The sequence below is a fragment of the Saitoella complicata genome, assembly GCF_001661265.1.
Source record: "Saitoella complicata NRRL Y-17804 unplaced genomic scaffold SAICOscaffold_2, whole genome shotgun sequence".
NCBI lineage: Eukaryota > Fungi > Ascomycota > Saitoellomycetes > Saitoellales > Saitoellaceae > Saitoella > Saitoella complicata.
Window position 1 is genome coordinate 370,512 of NW_017566993.1, and position 18,260 is coordinate 388,771.

Sequence of the window (18,260 nt, forward strand, 5' to 3'; positions counted from 1 at the left end):
ATAGACAGTATGGATAACAGTCATTGATGACGTGGCCTGCCAATGACTTTGGCTTGCTGAGGTGAACGAGGGCAGATCTCCTGCAGGGCACATCCGCCTTTAATAGTGACAAAGTACTATCAGTCTTGGGGATTTAGGGCCTCGAGTACAAGGCTGATGTACTCGGGATATGCACCAGCGAGGTTGGGGACTTTGCCCTCGTCTCCTTCGGCATGTCAGTGCATGAGCGTGCGAGCTTTTTATAAGCCGCTTATGACAAGCTGACTGTTTCGGTATTGCTAAAGAGCTTCTCGACAGCTACGACTGCTACTTTGGTCTGGCTTACCACCGTGGTGGTAGACATTTGTGTTTCGTCGATCAGTAAGTGCTCCCCCCTTTGCTCATATCAACTGGCGGGATGATCTACTGCGGTAGTAACACTGTGATGGAGAAAGTCTTCTTGGAGACGGTGTCGGTTAACGGCCTCGAGTTGGGCATGCGAAACCGGGACACAGCGAAGCTACAATGTAGGCCAGAACACCTTATAAGGGTTGCCAGCAGCAAGCAGGAGCTTTGGAATATCGACAGGTTCCTTTCTGAGTTTGTATTGGGAAGGTGCACATAGTTTGCAATCGTCTGTCGGCTGTAATAGCCTTTGAGATAACAACTCTGCTTGGCAGTTTTGCTTACGAACCCGCGGTGATTGCTCTCATGGGTATGGCAACATGTCTAGAACTCAGATATCCGGGGACTCGTCTGACCAAGGTCTTGGACGGCTGATACATTACTTTGTAGTGCAAAGTTTTGAACGGTATTGGAAGGCTCCACGGATTCACGGCGACAGGAGAGCCGGCTGCACAATCTTCCCCAACTTGGCGTCGTTAACGGATACACCAACGGCACGAACCCGGACTCGAGGGATTAAACAGACGACGTTCGAGTAGAGTAGAATATTCCAATTACAATAGCTATAAGTTAGAAGAAATTCTTCCAAAATACTCTTCCGTGCTCCCGTAGATAACTGGTATACACCCCCTCTCTCCTCCTTCAGCTCTTCAACGCTTGCCCATCTCACTCAAGTGAATGGTATCTTCCTGCCTCATACTGCTCTCACTCGGCGCATATGCAGAGACGACCGCTCTCCTCCTCTTCGGCGCAATGATGAATCCCCAGATTCCAGCCAATAACGCCGCAACAGCCAACGCAACGACCGCACCGATAAACCCAGCCGCAACGGGGCTCACAGCACCAGACCAGTTCTTATCCGAAGACGTCGTCGCAGTAGAAGATGAGTCAGAAGTGAAGTAAAGATCACACCCCATCGTCGAAGACGTCTGGTTACACGTCGTACACCAATCCCTCAACGTCGGAATCCCATACGGCTCCATCGTATTCACAAAACTCTCGAAAGTCACATTCTGTGCCCCCAGAATCGGATACTGAGTCAGAGGCCTATCATCATCCGTTCCGTTCTTGAAGAGGAAGTTGACGGTGACGGAGGAGTTGTCACTCGACGTACCCCAGAGCTCGAAGACGGCGAGGGAGGCGTAGTCGACGATGCCCTTGATGTCTTCGGCAGATGAGTCCGCGCCGGTCATGTTGAAGACTGAGATAAACGGCTTGTAGGCGAAGGCGTAATGCGCGATCTTGATATCGTCGTTCACAATGTCATTCATCGAATCCATGATCATCGGCATCAGGGTACGTCCCGCGATATTCCCAATACCGCCCGGGGCGGGAGACGAGAAAGAGTAATACTCGTGCCAGTTTGCGAGATCGCGGGTTTGGGCGAGGAAGGTGTCCGGGAGGGAGTCGAGGTAGGTTGCATTGTGGATGGAGTTTACGTTCATGTAGTCGAAGGTGTTGTACATGTTGATGAGGGAGGTGTTACGCCCGCCGACGTAAGAGGTGAGGTTGGATCGAAAATCTGCGGATTCGGTGGATTTGTCGGAGAAGAAGGAGGAGGCGTAGAAAGAGTTCAGGTTCTTGGTGAAGGCGGGGCACGAGGTCCATGGTTCGAGCATAGGCGAGTCAGTCTCAACAATGGTAGTCACTGCACCCATCAATTAGCTTTGCACTCGCACTTATCGCAATTGAGGGAACACACCTGGAACATACTGGTAACCACCCAAAGGCGACGTAACCGTAGTCCCATTCGCTAACGTGATATTCTCCCTCGTCGTCGGCGGATAAACCCCCTCCCAAAACGCATACGCACTCAACAACACCACATTCCCCTCTCCTCCCGCGTCAGCCTTAACATCCAACTGATCCACATTCGCAACCTCCGCAATACCCTGGATATAGTGATCGGAAGAAGCGTTGAGGTACCGCGAGGCCACAAAACTGCCTTGTTTGTAGTTTTGGCGTTCGCCGAGGGGTGTGATGGCGGTTTCGGTCGAGGTGTAGTTGGTTGGGTTTTGGTAGTATTGAGTGCGATCGCCGTGGCGGCTGAGGATGACAATCCCAAGAAGCTGCTGGTCTGACATATTGCCTTTCAATCGTTCGATTCACACGAGCAACACCAATTGAGCAACCGGATCAAAGCGAACGCTTACGGACGGAGGTGAGCTTTATGATTCAGACTTTTTTCGTTATCTCACGCGTTACTAATATTCGAATTCGGCCGGGGAACTCCGACCCAACTCGCGCGAGTGGGCTGAAGACATGGCGGTCGTAGGGTAGGGTACTTACTGTAAGCGCCATTAGCCGTGGCCGTTATCGGCGCTCATCGCTATATTTGGCTCGCTGGTCGCTACGGTTGACCAATGGGAAGTCACAATGTGATCTGTGGTATTTGGAGCGAGGAGAGGAGTTGCTGAACAGATCATGCGAATGACCCTAGAAGAAGAGAGGAGGGGGAGAATGAGGTGAAAAGATGTATCGGTTAAGAGCTCCACAACCCAGAATCCATCCCATTGACCCAGCTTATGGGTGGGAAACCAGTCTTATCACTCTTGCAAAAGCTGGCAGGGGCCAGTCACAGCACCGGCGGCACCCAGTGGCACACACCATGCAACGTTGATCCTTCTCTCCGGACTTCCGTTGTCCAGTCACATATCAATCAAATCTTATCGATGCTGTCAGTGCGTCAGTTCCGGAAGCTTGGTTTGATAAGCACTGCAGCTGTCAGATGAGTGTGCCGCTTTGCCGGCCGGGGGCACAAACCCACGAGATGTGCAATCAATAGGGAATATTACAGGTGTCTAGATGCCCCACCGTTTATCAGGTGTCAAAGTTAAGGAGCCGTAGATAAGAGATGACGATGCCCACGTTGATGAACCTGAACCCAGAGTCAACTCGGGCGGCTTCCCCTAACGGGAAGCAATCCTTGCAATCGATGCCCTTGGGAGACACATGCCTCATCGATCACCAGTGGCGAGAGATACCTTCAAACCTTCTGTCCTCCGCCTTATTAGATTCCCTCCAGGCCGTAGATAAGATATCATGAGCGGGGTCGTCCAAGCTGCAGGACGTAACCAGTATCGATATCGGCCCCATAGCCTTGCCGGCATCCGGCATTGGCAAGCCATGTCTGTCTACTGGTAGTAATCAGCGACTGCTCCGTCGCTGGCTCTCTCCCTCACGACAGGCAATCCGCGTCTTGGTCGCCATTCAATGTCGGGCTCCTAGCATACACCCAGAACAATTTACAGCAAAACCGACCAGTGCAGCTCACTCCAATGCCACTCAGACTCTGTTGTTCAGTCTCATATCAGTATCGCACCGCATCGCATCACATCTCAACCAACCGACTAATCGGTTCCGGCCTCTGATTAAACACCACCTTCTTCCTAATAATCTCCACCACATCCATCTCCACATCACCCCTCTGCCAATCCGCTGCTCTCCCTTCCGCGTCCTCCATCGATAACTCTCCACCCTCTCGTTTTCGAAGTACGGCAAATGGGGATTTTAGGTCGACGACTTTTCCTGTGAGACGTTGGTATCCGACTGTGAGGTATGCTGTTTTGGATTGTTCGTCGTAGGAGAGGCCGCCCATGATCGTGTCTGGGTCCATGCCTTCGATGGTGGCCTGGAGCTCAAGGAGAAGTAACTCATTCGTGCCGAGGAGACGGGAGAAGAGGGTTGTTGAGGGGTGGACATCGTCCGTGCCCCCGTTTTTGGAGGGAGGGTAGATGTGTATCAAGGGGGCGGCATCGGTGGGGGTGGACATGGTAAAGAGGATTTGTAGAACGCGTCGAATTGAGAGAAGAAGCGTTTCGCGGCGATGCATGAACATGCGGTACCTGCAGATTCACGTGACAGGGCTGGTTATGAATGACTTCTGGAACAGATCGAACATACAACAAAGCATATATACATCTTTAGATGACACTACCGGATGATTGCCTCACGCACACCCTGTTGTTCAGTGTGTTCCCACGGCATCTCAACTGACTTCACGTCAAACGGGAAAGACTGCCATACAATACGAAAGAAACGACAAAACTCAATGTAAAGCTAATCCTTCTATTCTGTGATGTCATGAATGGGGGTGAGCTGGACTGGTACACTGGCAGGGGCCCTTGCTGACGGTTGACCAGATCCGGTCGCTGAGTCACGCTCTTCCCACGGTTTGTTGTTCGGAAGTTCGGAGGAGTACTACAAGTTAAAGGAGAAATACTTGAACAGGATAGTATTTATACTCTACAATGAATGCTAGGTAGGTGGTGTGCGGTTTCTTGGGCTTCCAGAGCCCAGTTTGGTGACGGCTGTTGGCGTGAGTATCTTGGTGTACGACGGGTTACAAAGGAAGTCAGAAAAAGAAATGTACATTAAAGCCGATTTTTGCAATAGAAAAGAAGTAGATTAGCTTTGGAAGAAGTGTTCAGTTGACGTTTGAGATTCCTTTACTTCTCACATCCCGATTTCACGGCGGGTTCCGCCCTTCCGTATCCGCTGAGTCGTGAGTATGAAGAGTTACGCGGAAAGATGATGTACAAACGGCTACGTTCTCCGCAGTCAAAGCAGATGACGATAACGAAGCACCTTGACCAGCAGTCCTTCAGATCGGATGTTTGGCTTGATCTGAGCCTACTTAAGCTGTCGGGTTTGACGAGTTACACAAAATAACTCTTCACGAACAGCTGTCTCGTAGCGAAATGACGATAGAAGGTATCACGAGTTCAACTAGTAAGTGTTTCAAACGAATCCGCCGCCTAATCTGCCTCTAATCTTATCAGCACGATCGACGGATACTCAGACTACGCGTTAGCCACGCGCTGACCTCTCCGAATGCGGAAGCCGCCGAGCTAGGACTTGCGCATTGGGCAGTTACGACACCGATTCAAGCAGCAGTGAAGGATTTTCACCTCGACCTAGCCCACACATTCCCAATCTTGTGGCCTCTAGAGCCGAATTCTCATTTGGGACCTTCGTGGATAAAGACAGGGCCATCTCCCACCCAGAGATTCTCCCCCCATCCACACTCGCACCACACTTTGCAAGCAACAAACAAAAACGCTACGCTCTCTGCCAAGCAACTGCTCTCTATCAAGCCTTCCCTACAACACTTCCAAAGTTACCAACCGAGTTTCCCACTATCTTTACGATGTCGTTCACCACCTTTGTCCTTTGGTCTAAGGTCCCCGCCAAGGAAAGACGTCGCCGTGCTGCGTTGATGATGCCGTTGCCTGAAGGGTATGTACCGCTGTTTGAGCATGATCCGTAACAGCCACTGACAAGATGCACAGAACGTGTGAGAACATTACTGTTGACGAGAACAAGGACGCTCGGTGCTCCGGCACCAGCAAGCCACTCGTCAAGAGGATCGCCACCACCGTGACCGCCCCCGACCCCGCCACCCGTGCCGCCAGCGTCGTCAAGGACAGGGCCTCCAACGACACCGAGCGTACCTCCGCGGAGCTCAGCTCCTTCGGTCGTCACTCTGGTGAATCGTACTCCACCGCGGCCACGTCCTTCGATGCCAACGAACGTCTCCTCCTCCCATCTGTCCCCGCCAAGACCGTCGTTCAGACGGTCACCAAGGACGAGAAGCCCAAGAAGCACGGGTTTGCCTGCAAGCTCATGAAGGCCTTGAAGAAAGTGAGAGCGAACATCGTCACCACGTTCAAGTCATGTGCTGAGGGACCCGTCGGGTTTGAGCCTTTTGTCCTGCCGCCAGGAGATGGCAAGCACGATCTCGAGCTGCCGTACCGCTACTACCATTTTGGTCCCATGAACTACACGACAGGACAGTCCGCGCTCTGGAAGTACATGCAGAGGGTTTCCGACGACGGCAAGAAAACTCGCTGGGTGGACCCCTACCAAGTCGTTTCCATGGCGGAGAAAGAGAAGATGCCGCACATGTCCGAAGAGGAGGACCGTGCCTTCTGGGACGTTCTCATGTGGATCAGGGTTGACCACAGGATGTTCCCCCACGACAGCGACTTGGCTGAGAGGGTTGACATGATCTTCCGGAAGAGGGCGGAGGAGGTTAAGCGGATCAAGGCGGCGATTGAGGAGCATGAGAGGGAGGAGGAGGAGAGGGAGAGGCTGGAGCAGGAGGAAAAGGAACGTGCTGAGCGGGAGTGGGTTGAGATGTGTATGGACCAAGTGGACGGCTACCGTTCCCAAGGCGTGAAGATCAAGAACTGAGTGCTAGTGGTCGGCGTTTGAGCTGGGAGCCGAGGAGGGCAATCTTACGGGGTATACGAGAATTACGGGACACGGAGGCACACACTGGCGTTTTTGATTTTTCGTTTGGGTATTAGGTTTCTTTCTCAATGCATTCTGCTTTCAGAAACGCCCGTCCTGTTCACTCGTATCATGCCTATCGTATTCGTAGGACATCCGGGCTTAACGTTAACGTCGAGGGCCCTACGTCGACCGGCGGCGAACCCATGGCATTGCTACAGCTGGCGTTCACATGCACGAGTTACTACATGCCCTATTCACCAGTCGGACTGACGGCAGTCGAAAGGCATTTAGAGTTCGACCTATGTTCCTTCAGATGGAGTGGTAGGTCATATATGCACACGGGAGATGCGATTACGAGACCAGCATTGGACCGGGTTGCCCGGGCAACCAGACATCGTCGCCATTGCAAGCGGCCCGCTGAAGAGGAGACTCAGGCTTCGAGGTGAGCTGTTTGTCCCGTTCACGGGGAAAGGGAGGTTAGGTGCAACGACGATACCGGACTGTCCGCGGCGATAACGAGATAAATTCCAAAAATTCCGTAGCAAGACAGCCAATCCGGCTCGTCAAGGGCTTACAAAAAGATCTGTCATCCTATCATACACTCTCCTCTCATCTCTTATCTACACCCTCATAGGGCATCTACTGCCTCGCCAAAACAACCCCCAACCCCCCAAACCCATACTCCTCCTTATCCCACACGAACCCCCCCAACACTCCCTCCGGAATCTCATCATCCTTCATCTTCTTAAACTTCTTGTAAATCATATCCATGGCATCTTTTACCGTGACGCCAGTTTTGGTGTTACGGACGGTGAGGGTGAGACCTTGGGGGAAGATGAGGTGGAGGACGCGGAGGGGGGGCGAGGTGAGGGGTTGAGAGAGGAGGTCGGGGGCGTCAATATGGTCGAGTTTAGAGGCGGGGGTGTTGATGTGCCTAGTTGACCGAAAAACGAAACAGTTAGCGAGGTTCGCTCAAAGTGCCTAGTTGCACAGAGGGACGTACCACTTCAACTTCTTCAACTTGTCAATAACCTCCACGCTCCCCCCCTCATCCTCTACATCATCCGGATGCGCAACCGCACTCCCACTCATCCTCCTCTCCTTCGGACTCGTCGGGCTCGTTGACATATCACTCACACCCGAATCGCTCACCTTGCTCTCGCGGCGACGACGGGTCGAGGGTGGAATGTGTTTCAGGGTTGTGGGGATCATGACGTCGGGCATTTTACGGTCACGGCGACGGGATTGGTCTTGGTCGTCGGTGATGGGGTTGATGTCGACGGGTTCGGCGGTGTTGATCATGGTGGGCGAGTAAAGGTGAAGGTTATTGATTGTTTGTGGTGGTGGTTTGTGGTGGACAACGTTGGCGATATGTGGGATGGGCAGATGGGGAGCACCAGCGACGGCAAGACGACGGGGGTTCTTATAGGCGATGGAAGGGCGCGGTCACGAGAAGCGGGGGGGATGGGTCATTCTCAGCTGACAACGGGGAGGCTGTCTCATGACCGTCTGGTGGTGATCGTTGGCTGCGTGCGTCTTACGTGATAACGTGTCGCCTGACCTGATTGGCTTGCATGACCGTGCAGGGGGTGGGGGAATCTCAATTAACCTCCAATTAAATGGCTATCAAAGCTTTTGTTCCCAGTATTCGTATCGTCCTTTTCGCAGTGGGTCGATCTCCTTCAATCTCTGCAGCATCTCCCTAATCTCGTGCTTCCCCTCCTCGTCGGTATCGGCATCTCCGCTTAGTTCCGCGAGCATCTGTTTATAATGCACGAGCGAGAGAAGGGGCCACTTCTCTTCCGGCTCCATGTCGGAAAGTTCTTGTATCACCCCAATCTCGGCACGCAACAACTCAATCTTCTCTCCCACATCCATCGGCGTCAACGATGGCATCGAGTCAGCGGGTTTCGTTAACGACGATAACAAATATTGGTGATATATCCAACTAGACGAATCAGCAGGATCTGTATAAATCGCCTGATGCAACAAATCCAGCTCCTTCGCCAATACTTCCTCTTTCGAAGTTAAATTTTGTCCCCGCGATAGGAGTTTTGGGATGAGGGAGGCGCGGTGGTGCCATGCTGAGAAATTGGACAAGTTTTTTTGGATGTGGGTGGATGTGTAGGCCCATTCTTCCTCCTCCATTCCCCGTTGTTCTTGGGATTCGATGTGGCGGAGGACTGTACGCCGATAATTCCACCCATGAAAATTCCGCGGATCAAGCCCCAACATGGCATTGACCAGCCCCAACTCCCTCCTCCACGGCGCTTGTGTGGAAGAAGGATACTGAGCAAACACCCACCCCCGATGATTCCAAATCCAATACACTTTCGGATGAGACCTCAAACATCCTTCACCAAACCTCATCTCTTTCTCCAACTGCTTCACAATCTCCGAGTCATTCCATTCTGTAAAAAGTGTGGCGAGGATCTCGCGGCGGTAGTTCCAGGTTGAGTAGTATTCTGGATTGTAGGTGAGGAGGTTGGTTGTTAGATCTAGGGCTTCGCGGGTGTGTGGGGTAGGGGAGGTGCGGAGGGTGGAGAGGGCTGTGCAGAGGGTGGTGTAGTCTTGGATTTTTTGGTGTTCGGATTCCTTCTTTTTGGCGAGGGCTGCTGCTGATAGATGGACGCGTTTGACGCCGTGCTGTAAATATGGTTAGTCAAGATTGTAGGTCGGTTCGGTCTACCATGCCTACCATGACGATCGATGTTGGTGGTGAGTTTACGTCCGGTGTTGGTGGGGTACGAGGTGTCTCGGTGCCTGCGTTCTGGCACGCGGGGTGTACGGGGGGAAGCAGGCCTTCATCATCCACCTGCCAAGACACCGACTACCACTCTGTCCGCGAGCATTTGCTTGAGCTTCTTTTCTGCTTGTCTGCTACTTCTTCGTGCTTGGGCTTGAGCTTGAGCTGTGCTGCGTTTCAAGGGCGATATCGATATCTGCTACATTCGCGTAGTGTGCAGGCTTGGAGGCCATTGTAAGCGTTGATTTCGCGTACTTACGCCTCTGAACAGCATCGTGCTTAGCATTCATCCCGGTTCAGTATTTGCTACTACAGCGTTTCATTGCGGGATTCGTGCATTTATCTCCAAGGTTCGAACGGTTGCAGCTGGACAAGCCAGAATCTTCCTGCTGATACCTTTCGAACAGGGTTGACTTTGTATCCTCGGAAGGAGATCAGATATACAAAAGTCAAGGTTCGTGGAAGGCAATTTATCTCATGGATGCGTGCTAACTCAGTACCCACCAGTAGGTATTAATATGGAAGGCATCGCTATCTTGACGACCCCTCGTCGTCGCACACCAAGTCCGACCTTCCAGTTCCTCCGTCCCGCACCGAAACGCTCGCGGACCCCCTCTTCTCTTCCCCGTCTACCATCTCTCCCAGCGGCTTCGCGTCCACCGATTCGAACACCGTCATCTGCACCACCTGTTCGTCGGTACAAGAATCACCGGAAGATCGCTTCTACGAACTCGAGTGCCCCGGATAGGTTCATCCCACGCTCCGCTGCTGCAGGAGTCTTACGCGTTGGAGGCAGTCTACCACGAAGTCCCATCAACAGCGCAGACAGCGTGAGAATGAGGAGACTGGGAAGTCCGGGGAGTCCGATGAGCGACGAAGAGGAGCATTCAGGCCGTTTAGCCGCCGCGTTGGGGATTAACACTAACCCATCAACCCGTATCCTCAATTTCACCCCGATACTGCCCACACCACCCAAACCAACGAAGAAGAATCCGAGACGTGTTTCGGCGTCGACGATGGGTGCGTTGAGACTCGCCGTTCGAGCAGGGATATCACCACGGAAACCTCACTCAATCTCAACGCGTCTTCCGAACCCGAGTCCGGTACGGATATTGGATGCACCCGGCCTCAGCGATGATTTTTATCGTACATTGCTGGGGTGGTCGAAGAGCGGACACCTCATCGTGGGTCTTGACTCGGATGTTTATTTGTGGCATGAGTCGACGAGACCCAAATTGATGGAATTGGAGGGGGAGGGGGAGGGGGAGGAGAAGGTTTGTGCGGTGGCGTTTGCGACGGGATTGGATGCTGTTGCGATCGCGAGGGATGATGGGACGATCAGTATATGTGCCGTCAACGGAGAGGGTGGAGTACGCGTCCGATTTCGAGTGCAGGGTGGGATTGGAGCCATAGCCTGGCGTTGTCGTCCCGCACTCTCGTCGCAGCCGGGTATGATGGGAATGGAAGATCTGGTCGTGGGCGGGACGGAGGGACAGTTGAGTTGGTATGCGGTTACGTTTGATCCGGGGGCGGGGGTGCATGGGTATGAGTTGCGGGAGGTTATTAGGGGTCCACATGATGATCAGATTTGTGGGGTTGTGTTTAGTGAGGATGGGTTACGGCTTCTCGTTGGGGGGAACGATAATCGAGTTACGTATTGGGATTTCACAACGTCTTCTTCGCCTTCGCCTTCGCCTTCGCCGCTCTCGCCGTCTCGAGGAAGCCAAGGGAGGGAGCCGAAGTGGGTATGGGAACATGGGTCGGCCGTTAAGGCTCTTGCGTTTTGTCCGTGGAAGAGGAGTCTGGTCGCGACGGGTGGTGGAAGCCATGACAAAAAGATCAGGTTCTTCCACACCTTCACAGGTGCCGTGATTAGTGAGATCAACGTCGAGGCACAAGTAACCGGTCTCTGCTTCAGTCGAACCCGGAAAGAAATGTGTGTCTCGCATTGAAGCGTTCTTGCGTACACAAGTGACAAGGCTGACGCGATGTGTTAACACAGATGTGCGACATTTGGGTACGCGGCGCCTACACAGCGAACACGGATCGCGATCTTTGAGTACCCGAGTGGGGAGTGTGTGTTCGAGGTCCCCGTTGATTATGAGATGAGGTGTCTTGGGGCGTGTTTGAGTCCGGGTGGGGGGAGGGTTGTTGTTGCGCAGAGTGATGAGACGATAAGGTGTGGACTTTCTCCTTGGCTTTGATTTATGTTTGGGCTAATAGTTATGACAGGTTCTACGAGCTGTGGGAGGAGACGAGTAAGGATGGGAGGAACGGGAGGAAGGATAGTTTGATCTCGGGGGTGCGGTCGATGGTTTTGCCGATGGGGGAGGGGTTTGGAGGTGTATCGGGGATTCGATAAAGTGTTAGAATTTGTGGACATTACAATTGGGTGGCATGTATGCAATAATACGAAAGTATTGGTAAGGATAATATTATGTTTATTTACCCGGTTTATGAGCCGCTTTCATAACTTTGTCTAGGGCTTCCCACGGCTCCCATACTGTGAAAGAGGGCTCCAGCATGGCCCGCACCCAGAGTACCCCCCCATTCCCAACAGAGTATACGACGGACATCGTAATCCACAGACCGGAGATATTGACATGTTCCAATCCTTCCAATCCAGCATTCCTGTTCGTTACGGCGAGAAAGTCCACAACTGCTTTCCACACCAGCTTCCACAACGACTTCCACGGACGCTCCAGACGAAGTCCGGGAATGAGAACAAAGATGGCATTCACTCCGACCAAAGTATAGAACCACGAAGCAAAACACAAAGCCCAAGGAAAAACTTCTGGTAACCCCCCTGGTCCCGGCGCGAGGTAGAAGAAGGTCAGGAGGTAGAGAAAACACAGTGTCCTGAAGAATGCGTGCGTGAGGAGAACGAGGAGGATGCCGTTGAGATGTTCAAGGAGTGTATGTGTGTTGATGAAGTGAGCTAGAGACCAGTAGAGCCTGGAGATGGGTCTGGCTGTGACGTCGGCTACTTCGGCCCAGTTGGTGATGAAGCGAAGGAGGATGGAGCCTGTGTGACGTGTTCGTTAGGTTCGGTTTGCTTTGCCCTTGAACAAGTCTCACCATTCTCGTACTCATCTCCTCCTGTCTCCTCCATCGGCCAACATTGGTCGCTGTAGGTGTGACGCTTTTGGGGACTGGCGTCGCTGCGTTACCCCAGATTCCGGAACAGATAAGCCCACCATCGATAAGCCATTGTTCACAGGAGATACATGCGATGATTCAAGTGCCATGAGGTCCTATTTAACACCTTTGATAGAGATACCTCGTATAAATTTCTTACTCTACAGGGCCAGCCAGTAGGAATACTATGTTCGCTTCCACCCCCTAGGATCCGGACTCATCGCGTTCGTCCAGGCTCCTCATCCAATGCCCTCCTCAGCTCCTGCCACCTACGGTTCAATGCCTCATACTTCGAACTGACCTCCGCATACTGCACCTTGACGTTACTCAACTCCCCTTCCAACTCCGCACACCGACTCTCAACCTCCTGGTTCTGGTTCATCACGTCCAGGTTCTTCTGCATGACCGTATCCATCTCCTTCCGTAGTTTCTCTTCGATCTCGGCGGGTTGGGTGGAGAGTGCGTTGCGGAGTTCGGAGACGGTGGTGTGGAGGTCTTCGTTTTCTTCTGTGAGACGGGCGTTTTCGACTTTGGATTGGACCATTGCGTTGGCGAGTTCGATGTGTTCGCGGTTGAGACTGGATAGAGTTGTTTCGAGTCTCTTGACCAATGCTGACAACTGCGCGTTTGCGGTTCGTAGATCCTCGACCTCGGCCTCACGCTTCCGTTCGGCACTAGTGGCGTCCTCATAGTCCTTCTTGTAACTTTCCAATTCCTCTGAGGTGATCTTGATGGTATAAGCGTCATTCACCAACTCATTCACGCGATACACTGCCTCACCACCGCTTCCCCATGCCATGTACCCACGCGTCTGCTCCTGTACCTTATACGCATCGAACAACCCCTCCTTCAAGAATCCAACAAGCGTATCGAACTCCATGCTCAAAAACCTCTCCTCATTCTTCTTCATCAGAGCCAGCGCGAAACGCAATAACGCCGCTGTGCCTTCTGCAATGATAACATCGAAGATCCTTAGAACGATGGGAAGAGGGAACTTGTAAGCGAAGAGAGTAAGGAACCATTGAGAGGCATACATGCCGCTCTCAACACCTTGGCGGGCCAGGTGGACGTGAAGCAGGGGGCAGTGAACCTCCAGAAGTCTGTCGAACTGGTACAAAAGGGAATGAAGGCCGGGCATAGAGGGCGTGTAGAGTGTCCGAAGTCCATAGTCATGCATCAACCGTACCAACAACGAGAACGCTTCCTCATCAGGCAGGTTCATCAACAGCGGCCCCGCGATGAATGACTCGCCTTGCACATATCCAACCTCGGGATCATGCAGTGAATATGCCTTCACAACATAGAACAACCGCTCCTGGCCTTCTTTCGTGCTGCCTGAGCGGAAGAAGTCGGCCTTGGGATATGTTCGTGACAGGTCCTTGCGAATTTGCTTCTCGTTCGCGGCGAGACCGGGAAGTCCGCAAAGCTTCTGGTGTTGGGCTTCGAGGGAGGGTGATTTGGAGTTTGCAAGTAGGGTCCAGATCGTACCGCGGATGATTGAGGGTAGTCCGTTCTGGATGGCCCTTGATAGATCTTGTGGGCGGTCGCGCTGAACGGAGGGATAGTCGTTGATCACTGCGTCCCAGAAATCCCAGTCGACCGATTCTTCGGGAATTGTATGCGCCTCGTCCTCGCTGACCTGAGACTGGGATTGACTGTGAAGGCGGTCGAAATTAGCCTTCAGCGACTCCTTCACCAGGCCATCGACACCATCTGCATCACCTTCGCCTTGCGGCTGACGCACACGCGGCAGAAGCAACTCCGCAGTTGGAGCGATCGTAGAAACAGAGTCGACCGAAGCCATGGTATCGCGCCTCTTTCCAGCAGCCTCCAGCGGTGGTGACACAGGAGGACTCTTCTTGCCAGCCAATGCGGTCCCCGTCGACGCCGATCTCAACCAGGAAAAGGGGCCGCGACGAGCGGGTGTCGGGGGTGCCGGGTCGGACTTCATGCGTTGAGCTGTTGGGTGTGAGTCACGAGGTGGGAGGGGCGGTCCTGTTGGTGACGTCGGCATAGCAGTGGGGGTATGAGTTGCTTCGTTGTCGGAGAGGGAGATATCGTGCATAGCGTCCGTCAGCGGCTCAGGTTCTGGCTTCTCTTCTGATGGGGTAGGTTGCGCGCCTACTGGTGTATGAAAGCGGTCAATCTCCTCTGATGGTGACTGTGCGTCTAGTGTTTGCATGTGATCTGTTGCGTGTTGCTGCTGAGCCTCGGCGTGTTCACCGTCCTCCTTCATCGCACTTTCACCTTTCTCCTCTGGTCTTTCACCGTTGTTCTCGTGGTCATTTGCGGCTGCATGCAGCTCCGATAATGCTGCCTTGGAATGCTCTATCGCTGCCAAGGCTTCCTCTGCGAGCTCTCTGGCTTCACGTTCAGCTTCTGGGCTTTGTCGATTTGCATCTAGGAACTCTGCTGCGTCATGCTGTTTCTATGCAGTCAGCATATGATCCTTTGAGAGGTCATGATGAAGCAAACAAACCTCAACTTCATGCGTCTCCAACTGGTGCTCCACGCTTTCCTTAACTTCCGGCTCATCCGGCACATTCACAGGCGAAGCTAAGCCAGGACGTTCTTCCGAGGTGAATGCTTGATCAGCGAAATCTTGCTCAGACATGGTTGATGGAGAAGATGGTCGATGACCTGTTTGTCTTGGGGCCTCTTACGACGTACGTGGAGAGACAGGTTCCAGCAAGGGCACCTTCAGGGCCCGGCAACCTTAAATGACGTTGGGAAAGACCTGTGCAGGATAAGTTCCGGGCAGTTTTTATTTAGCATTTAAACTCGGAATCAGACGTTTTGAACCCTTCTCCAGCCTATGACATCTCGTGGGTGTTTCGTCAGCGTACGGCAGTCAAGCTGCATGCAGCCTTCATTATACGTACAAGACCAACAACCAAAACGACCCCAGCCGTTTCAGCAATTCCCAGTACATATCGGTAAGACGACAGCTGAGGTTTCTTCCAATAAGCAATTCTTTTCGACCAAAGGGAACCTTCTCAGCAGAGTTCTCTCCGACTTATAACCGACCCCGCCGTTACCGGCTTAAGGTCCTGCAATGACCAAAATCAAGAAGACGGCACCACGCCGTCTAGCTACACCGCCAGCATTTCTGAATGATTATATCCAAAAGGCGTCTTCATGTCCAGAACCGGAGCTCGCGGAACATCTGGCGACGCTCCAGGAGTGGACGTTCCCAAGGGGTGATGTCTACAATTGGATTCCCGTTCTGGACCGATTCGATGAGATTCTGGAGAGGATTGTTACGGAATGGGGGTTGAAAAAGGGAATTCAGACGAAGGAGTTTGACGGTGATACGGAAAAGCTTGTGAGGGAGATGTTGAGGGTCAGCACGATGTTGATGGACTGGTGTTCGAATCGTACGCTTTACTCTTCCGGCGCCCAATTGAACGACTTGTTGCACACGACATCGCCTGAAATTCTACTTGCGACCCTCAACCTTTCTCTCCGCCTTGCACAGCGCGCCAGTACCCGCTCCTCCCGCCCTGCTCTTCCCATCTCCGCCGACCGCCTCCTCGAAATCGCATTGATGCACCCCACGTCCCGTACCGGCCACCGCCTCGATTTCCTCAAACTTACATCGCCAGAACCCGTTGGTAAGGAGTACCAGAGTTTGACTTGGAGTTGGCACAGGCATTTGGAGGGCGACGAGGCTCGTGAAGTTGCCGAGAGGGAGCAAGCGGAGCGCGAGAAGCATGAGGGAGTTACGCCCGCGTTGGCTAGGAGACCAAGTGCGAGGGAAGTTCACAGTCATCTGCCGCCGACTACGCCCACACCTGCTTCCAGGACCGCGCCGCGTCCTCAACCGCCTGTGCCGCAGAGTGAGAAGAAGGAGAAGGAGTCACCGGAGAAGGAGAAGGAGGCTGAGAATGGTTTGCAGGAGGGTATGACCACCATCGAGCTTGGACCGGATGTGTTGACGTCTAAGCCTGTGGTTGATGTCGTCCAGGACATCATTTCTCAGAACAAGCTGAGCGAGAAGTCACATTTCGCGCTTCTCCTGAAAACGCGGTTGGTGGCGTCCATCAACGACGTGCCCACTCGTTTGACACTGTTCCAGTGCCGCGTCTTGGCTATCGCCTGTTTCACGTATGTTGCACAGGAAAACGTGTTCACGTCCAGGTTCTTGGTGACTGAACCGGAAATTGTCCAGCAATTGGCGGAGTTGGTACACCCTGACAGGAAGGTGGACAGGGTTGTTCAGACATCCGTTTTCTACGCATTGGAAGCGATTGCTCACCATCGTCCCAAGCTTGGTGATGTTTTGAGCAGTTTGAATGCATCGGTGAACCATGGTGTTCTGTTGTATATCATCCGCCGGGCAATCCATGATCTTGAGGAGCGCGCCGCAGACAAAGAGGTTAGGGCGTATATGGATGCGTTGTTCGGCTTGTTGCACTACCTGAGCTCGACGCAGCAGGCAGGTTTGATGTTGTGCAGTGCCGGTATCTTGCCCTTGCTGGTTCAGTTCATGAAGCTTGAGCCCGCGGCTACAACGAGAGCAGTGACCAAGGGTGTGGGTTTGTTGGATCATCTCGTCTATGGCTTCCAGCCTGCGTTCACGAGCTTCTGTGGATGCAATGGACTTAACATCCTTGTTGATCGCATCCAGAGTGAGGTCAACACAGCGGTGGAGAAGGCACCGCAATGGGAGGGGCAGAAGTCGGGTACCATGGATTATGCGATGAGCGTGGAGAACTTTGCGTTGTTGAAGTGTATGCTTAAGTTCGTGTTGCATATGATGCAGACCTCGGGTAACCAGGATGGGTTGCGCAACTTGATCGATTCGAGTTTGTTGAAGTCGTTGAGTGTCATATTCGGAAACGAGGCTGTGTTCGGCAGTTCGGTGTTTGCTGTTGCCGTCAATATCTTGGCAACCTTCATCCATAATGAGCCGACTTCGTACCCCATCATTCACGAAGCGAAGCTTTCGCATGCCTTTCTGGAGGCTGTCAGCAACAACATTCTGCCAAGTGCGGACGTGATGGCTAGTTTGCCTAATGCATTCGGAGCCATATGCCTCAACTCTCAGGGTGCCGAGCTCTTCAAGCAGTACAGCCCTCTCACTAAGTTCTTCGAGGTTTTCTTGATGACTGAACATGTCAAACTGCTTACACACACGGATGTGAGCGGAATTCTCGGAACAAGCGTGGATGAGCTCGTTAGGCACCATCCCGTGTTGAAGGAGGAGGTAATGACTGGTGTTGTGACGGTCCTCAAGGGTATGATCGAGATGGGCCAGGAGAGCGGCAATCCTGCCATCAGCGGTACTATTGAGGCAAAACTCCACGCTCGCTCCGCTGCCGCGGAAGTTGCGTCTACGTCAGGTGATGTGGAGATGACGGACACAAGGGATGATAAGGCTGCGACTACCGTGGACAAGAAGAAGGACGAGGAGGAAGACAGGCCTATGATCGAGATGTTCATTGATTTCTGGGCAAGGTTCTTGGAGGGTCTGTTTCAGAACCAGGGGCACTGCAAGCGTTTCATCGAGTTGGATGGACCGAACACCTTACTCGCACTCTATACTCTCCCTGCTTTGCCGTATAACTTTGCGCAAAGTCCGGGTGCGTACTCGTTGAGTCACATTCTCAGGTTGCTGAGTGAAGTGAACGCAACCACCGTCCTAGCTGCCATCCTCCAAGGCCTTTACGTGTATGTCAACAAGGCAAATGAACTTATGCCTGCTACAAACGAGAGTATCTTCGAGCATTTCCTGGATGTGCAGCAGACCGAC

The 18,260-nt window shown here is 52.9% G+C and overlaps 8 protein-coding genes across 8 annotated transcripts; 2 read left to right on the forward strand and 6 right to left on the reverse strand.

The window, feature by feature from the left end:
* Nucleotides 1-1,034: 1,034 nt before the first annotated feature.
* Nucleotides 1,035-2,468, reverse strand: SAICODRAFT_52500 (phosphoglycerate mutase-like protein; the record flags this gene model as incomplete). Its single annotated transcript, XM_019169148.1, has 2 exons — nucleotides 1,035-2,032; nucleotides 2,087-2,468. 2 exons carry the CDS (start codon nucleotides 2,466-2,468, stop codon nucleotides 1,035-1,037), a joined length of 1,380 nt encoding a protein of 459 aa, XP_019026871.1.
* A 1,247-nt stretch (nucleotides 2,469-3,715) lies between these two features.
* On the reverse strand, nucleotides 3,716-4,156 carry SAICODRAFT_23129 (uncharacterized protein; the record flags this gene model as incomplete). The annotated part of the gene is made up of 1 exon (XM_019166674.1): nucleotides 3,716-4,156. The coding sequence occupies one exon, from the start codon at nucleotides 4,154-4,156 to the stop codon at nucleotides 3,716-3,718; it is 441 nt and encodes a 146-aa protein (XP_019026872.1).
* Nucleotides 4,157-6,369: 2,213 nt separating this feature from the next.
* Nucleotides 6,370-6,662, forward strand: SAICODRAFT_28803 (uncharacterized protein). Its single transcript, XM_019167235.1, has one exon. The coding sequence runs from the start codon at nucleotides 6,391-6,393 to the stop codon at nucleotides 6,577-6,579; it is 189 nt and encodes a 62-aa protein (XP_019026873.1). The 5' UTR covers nucleotides 6,370-6,390; the 3' UTR covers nucleotides 6,580-6,662.
* Nucleotides 6,663-7,154: 492 nt separating this feature from the next.
* On the reverse strand, nucleotides 7,155-8,268 carry SAICODRAFT_69089 (uncharacterized protein). The gene is made up of 2 exons (XM_019170447.1): nucleotides 7,625-8,268; nucleotides 7,155-7,555 (listed from the first exon to the last, which is right to left on the reverse strand). The coding sequence occupies exons 1-2, from the start codon at nucleotides 7,921-7,923 to the stop codon at nucleotides 7,261-7,263; spliced, it is 594 nt and encodes a 197-aa protein (XP_019026874.1). The 5' UTR covers nucleotides 7,924-8,268; the 3' UTR covers nucleotides 7,155-7,260.
* On the reverse strand, nucleotides 8,248-9,600 carry SAICODRAFT_4986 (protein prenylyltransferase; the record flags this gene model as incomplete). Its single annotated transcript, XM_019168984.1, has 2 exons — nucleotides 8,248-9,267; nucleotides 9,571-9,600. The coding sequence occupies 2 exons, from the start codon at nucleotides 9,598-9,600 to the stop codon at nucleotides 8,248-8,250; spliced, it is 1,050 nt and encodes a 349-aa protein (XP_019026875.1).
* Nucleotides 9,601-9,719: 119 nt separating this feature from the next.
* Nucleotides 9,720-11,731, forward strand: SAICODRAFT_151432 (WD40 repeat-like protein). The gene is made up of 3 exons (XM_019165553.1): nucleotides 9,720-9,821; nucleotides 9,875-11,303; nucleotides 11,370-11,731. The coding sequence occupies exons 2-3, from the start codon at nucleotides 9,886-9,888 to the stop codon at nucleotides 11,569-11,571; spliced, it is 1,620 nt and encodes a 539-aa protein (XP_019026876.1). The 5' UTR covers nucleotides 9,720-9,821; nucleotides 9,875-9,885; the 3' UTR covers nucleotides 11,572-11,731.
* Nucleotides 11,732-12,199: 468 nt separating this feature from the next.
* SAICODRAFT_151339 (uncharacterized protein) lies at nucleotides 12,200-12,530 on the reverse strand. Its single transcript, XM_019165552.1, has one exon. The coding sequence runs from the start codon at nucleotides 12,458-12,460 to the stop codon at nucleotides 12,275-12,277; it is 186 nt and encodes a 61-aa protein (XP_019026877.1). The 5' UTR covers nucleotides 12,461-12,530; the 3' UTR covers nucleotides 12,200-12,274.
* A 192-nt stretch (nucleotides 12,531-12,722) lies between these two features.
* On the reverse strand, nucleotides 12,723-15,119 carry SAICODRAFT_4988 (RabGAP/TBC; the record flags this gene model as incomplete). Its single annotated transcript, XM_019168986.1, has 2 exons — nucleotides 12,723-14,927; nucleotides 14,985-15,119. 2 exons carry the CDS (start codon nucleotides 15,117-15,119, stop codon nucleotides 12,723-12,725), a joined length of 2,340 nt encoding a protein of 779 aa, XP_019026878.1.
* Nucleotides 15,120-18,260: the final 3,141 nt, after the last annotated feature.

Coding starts and splice junctions, on each gene's coding strand:
- SAICODRAFT_28803 (XM_019167235.1), top strand. CDS start 6,391: ATGATCTTCCGGAAGAGGGCGGAGGAGGTTAAGCGGATCAAGGCGGCG.
- SAICODRAFT_69089 (XM_019170447.1), bottom strand. CDS start 7,923: ATGATCAACACCGCCGAACCCGTCGACATCAACCCCATCACCGACGAC. Junction 7,556..7,624: donor AAGTTGAAGAAGTTGAAGTG/GTACGTCCCTCT, acceptor TCGGTCAACTAG/GCACATCAACACCCCCGCCT.
- SAICODRAFT_151432 (XM_019165553.1), top strand. CDS start 9,886: ATGGAAGGCATCGCTATCTTGACGACCCCTCGTCGTCGCACACCAAGT. Junction 11,304..11,369: donor AGTCGAACCCGGAAAGAAAT/GTGTGTCTCGCA, acceptor GTGTTAACACAG/ATGTGCGACATTTGGGTACG.
- SAICODRAFT_151339 (XM_019165552.1), bottom strand. CDS start 12,460: ATGAGTACGAGAATGGTGAGACTTGTTCAAGGGCAAAGCAAACCGAAC.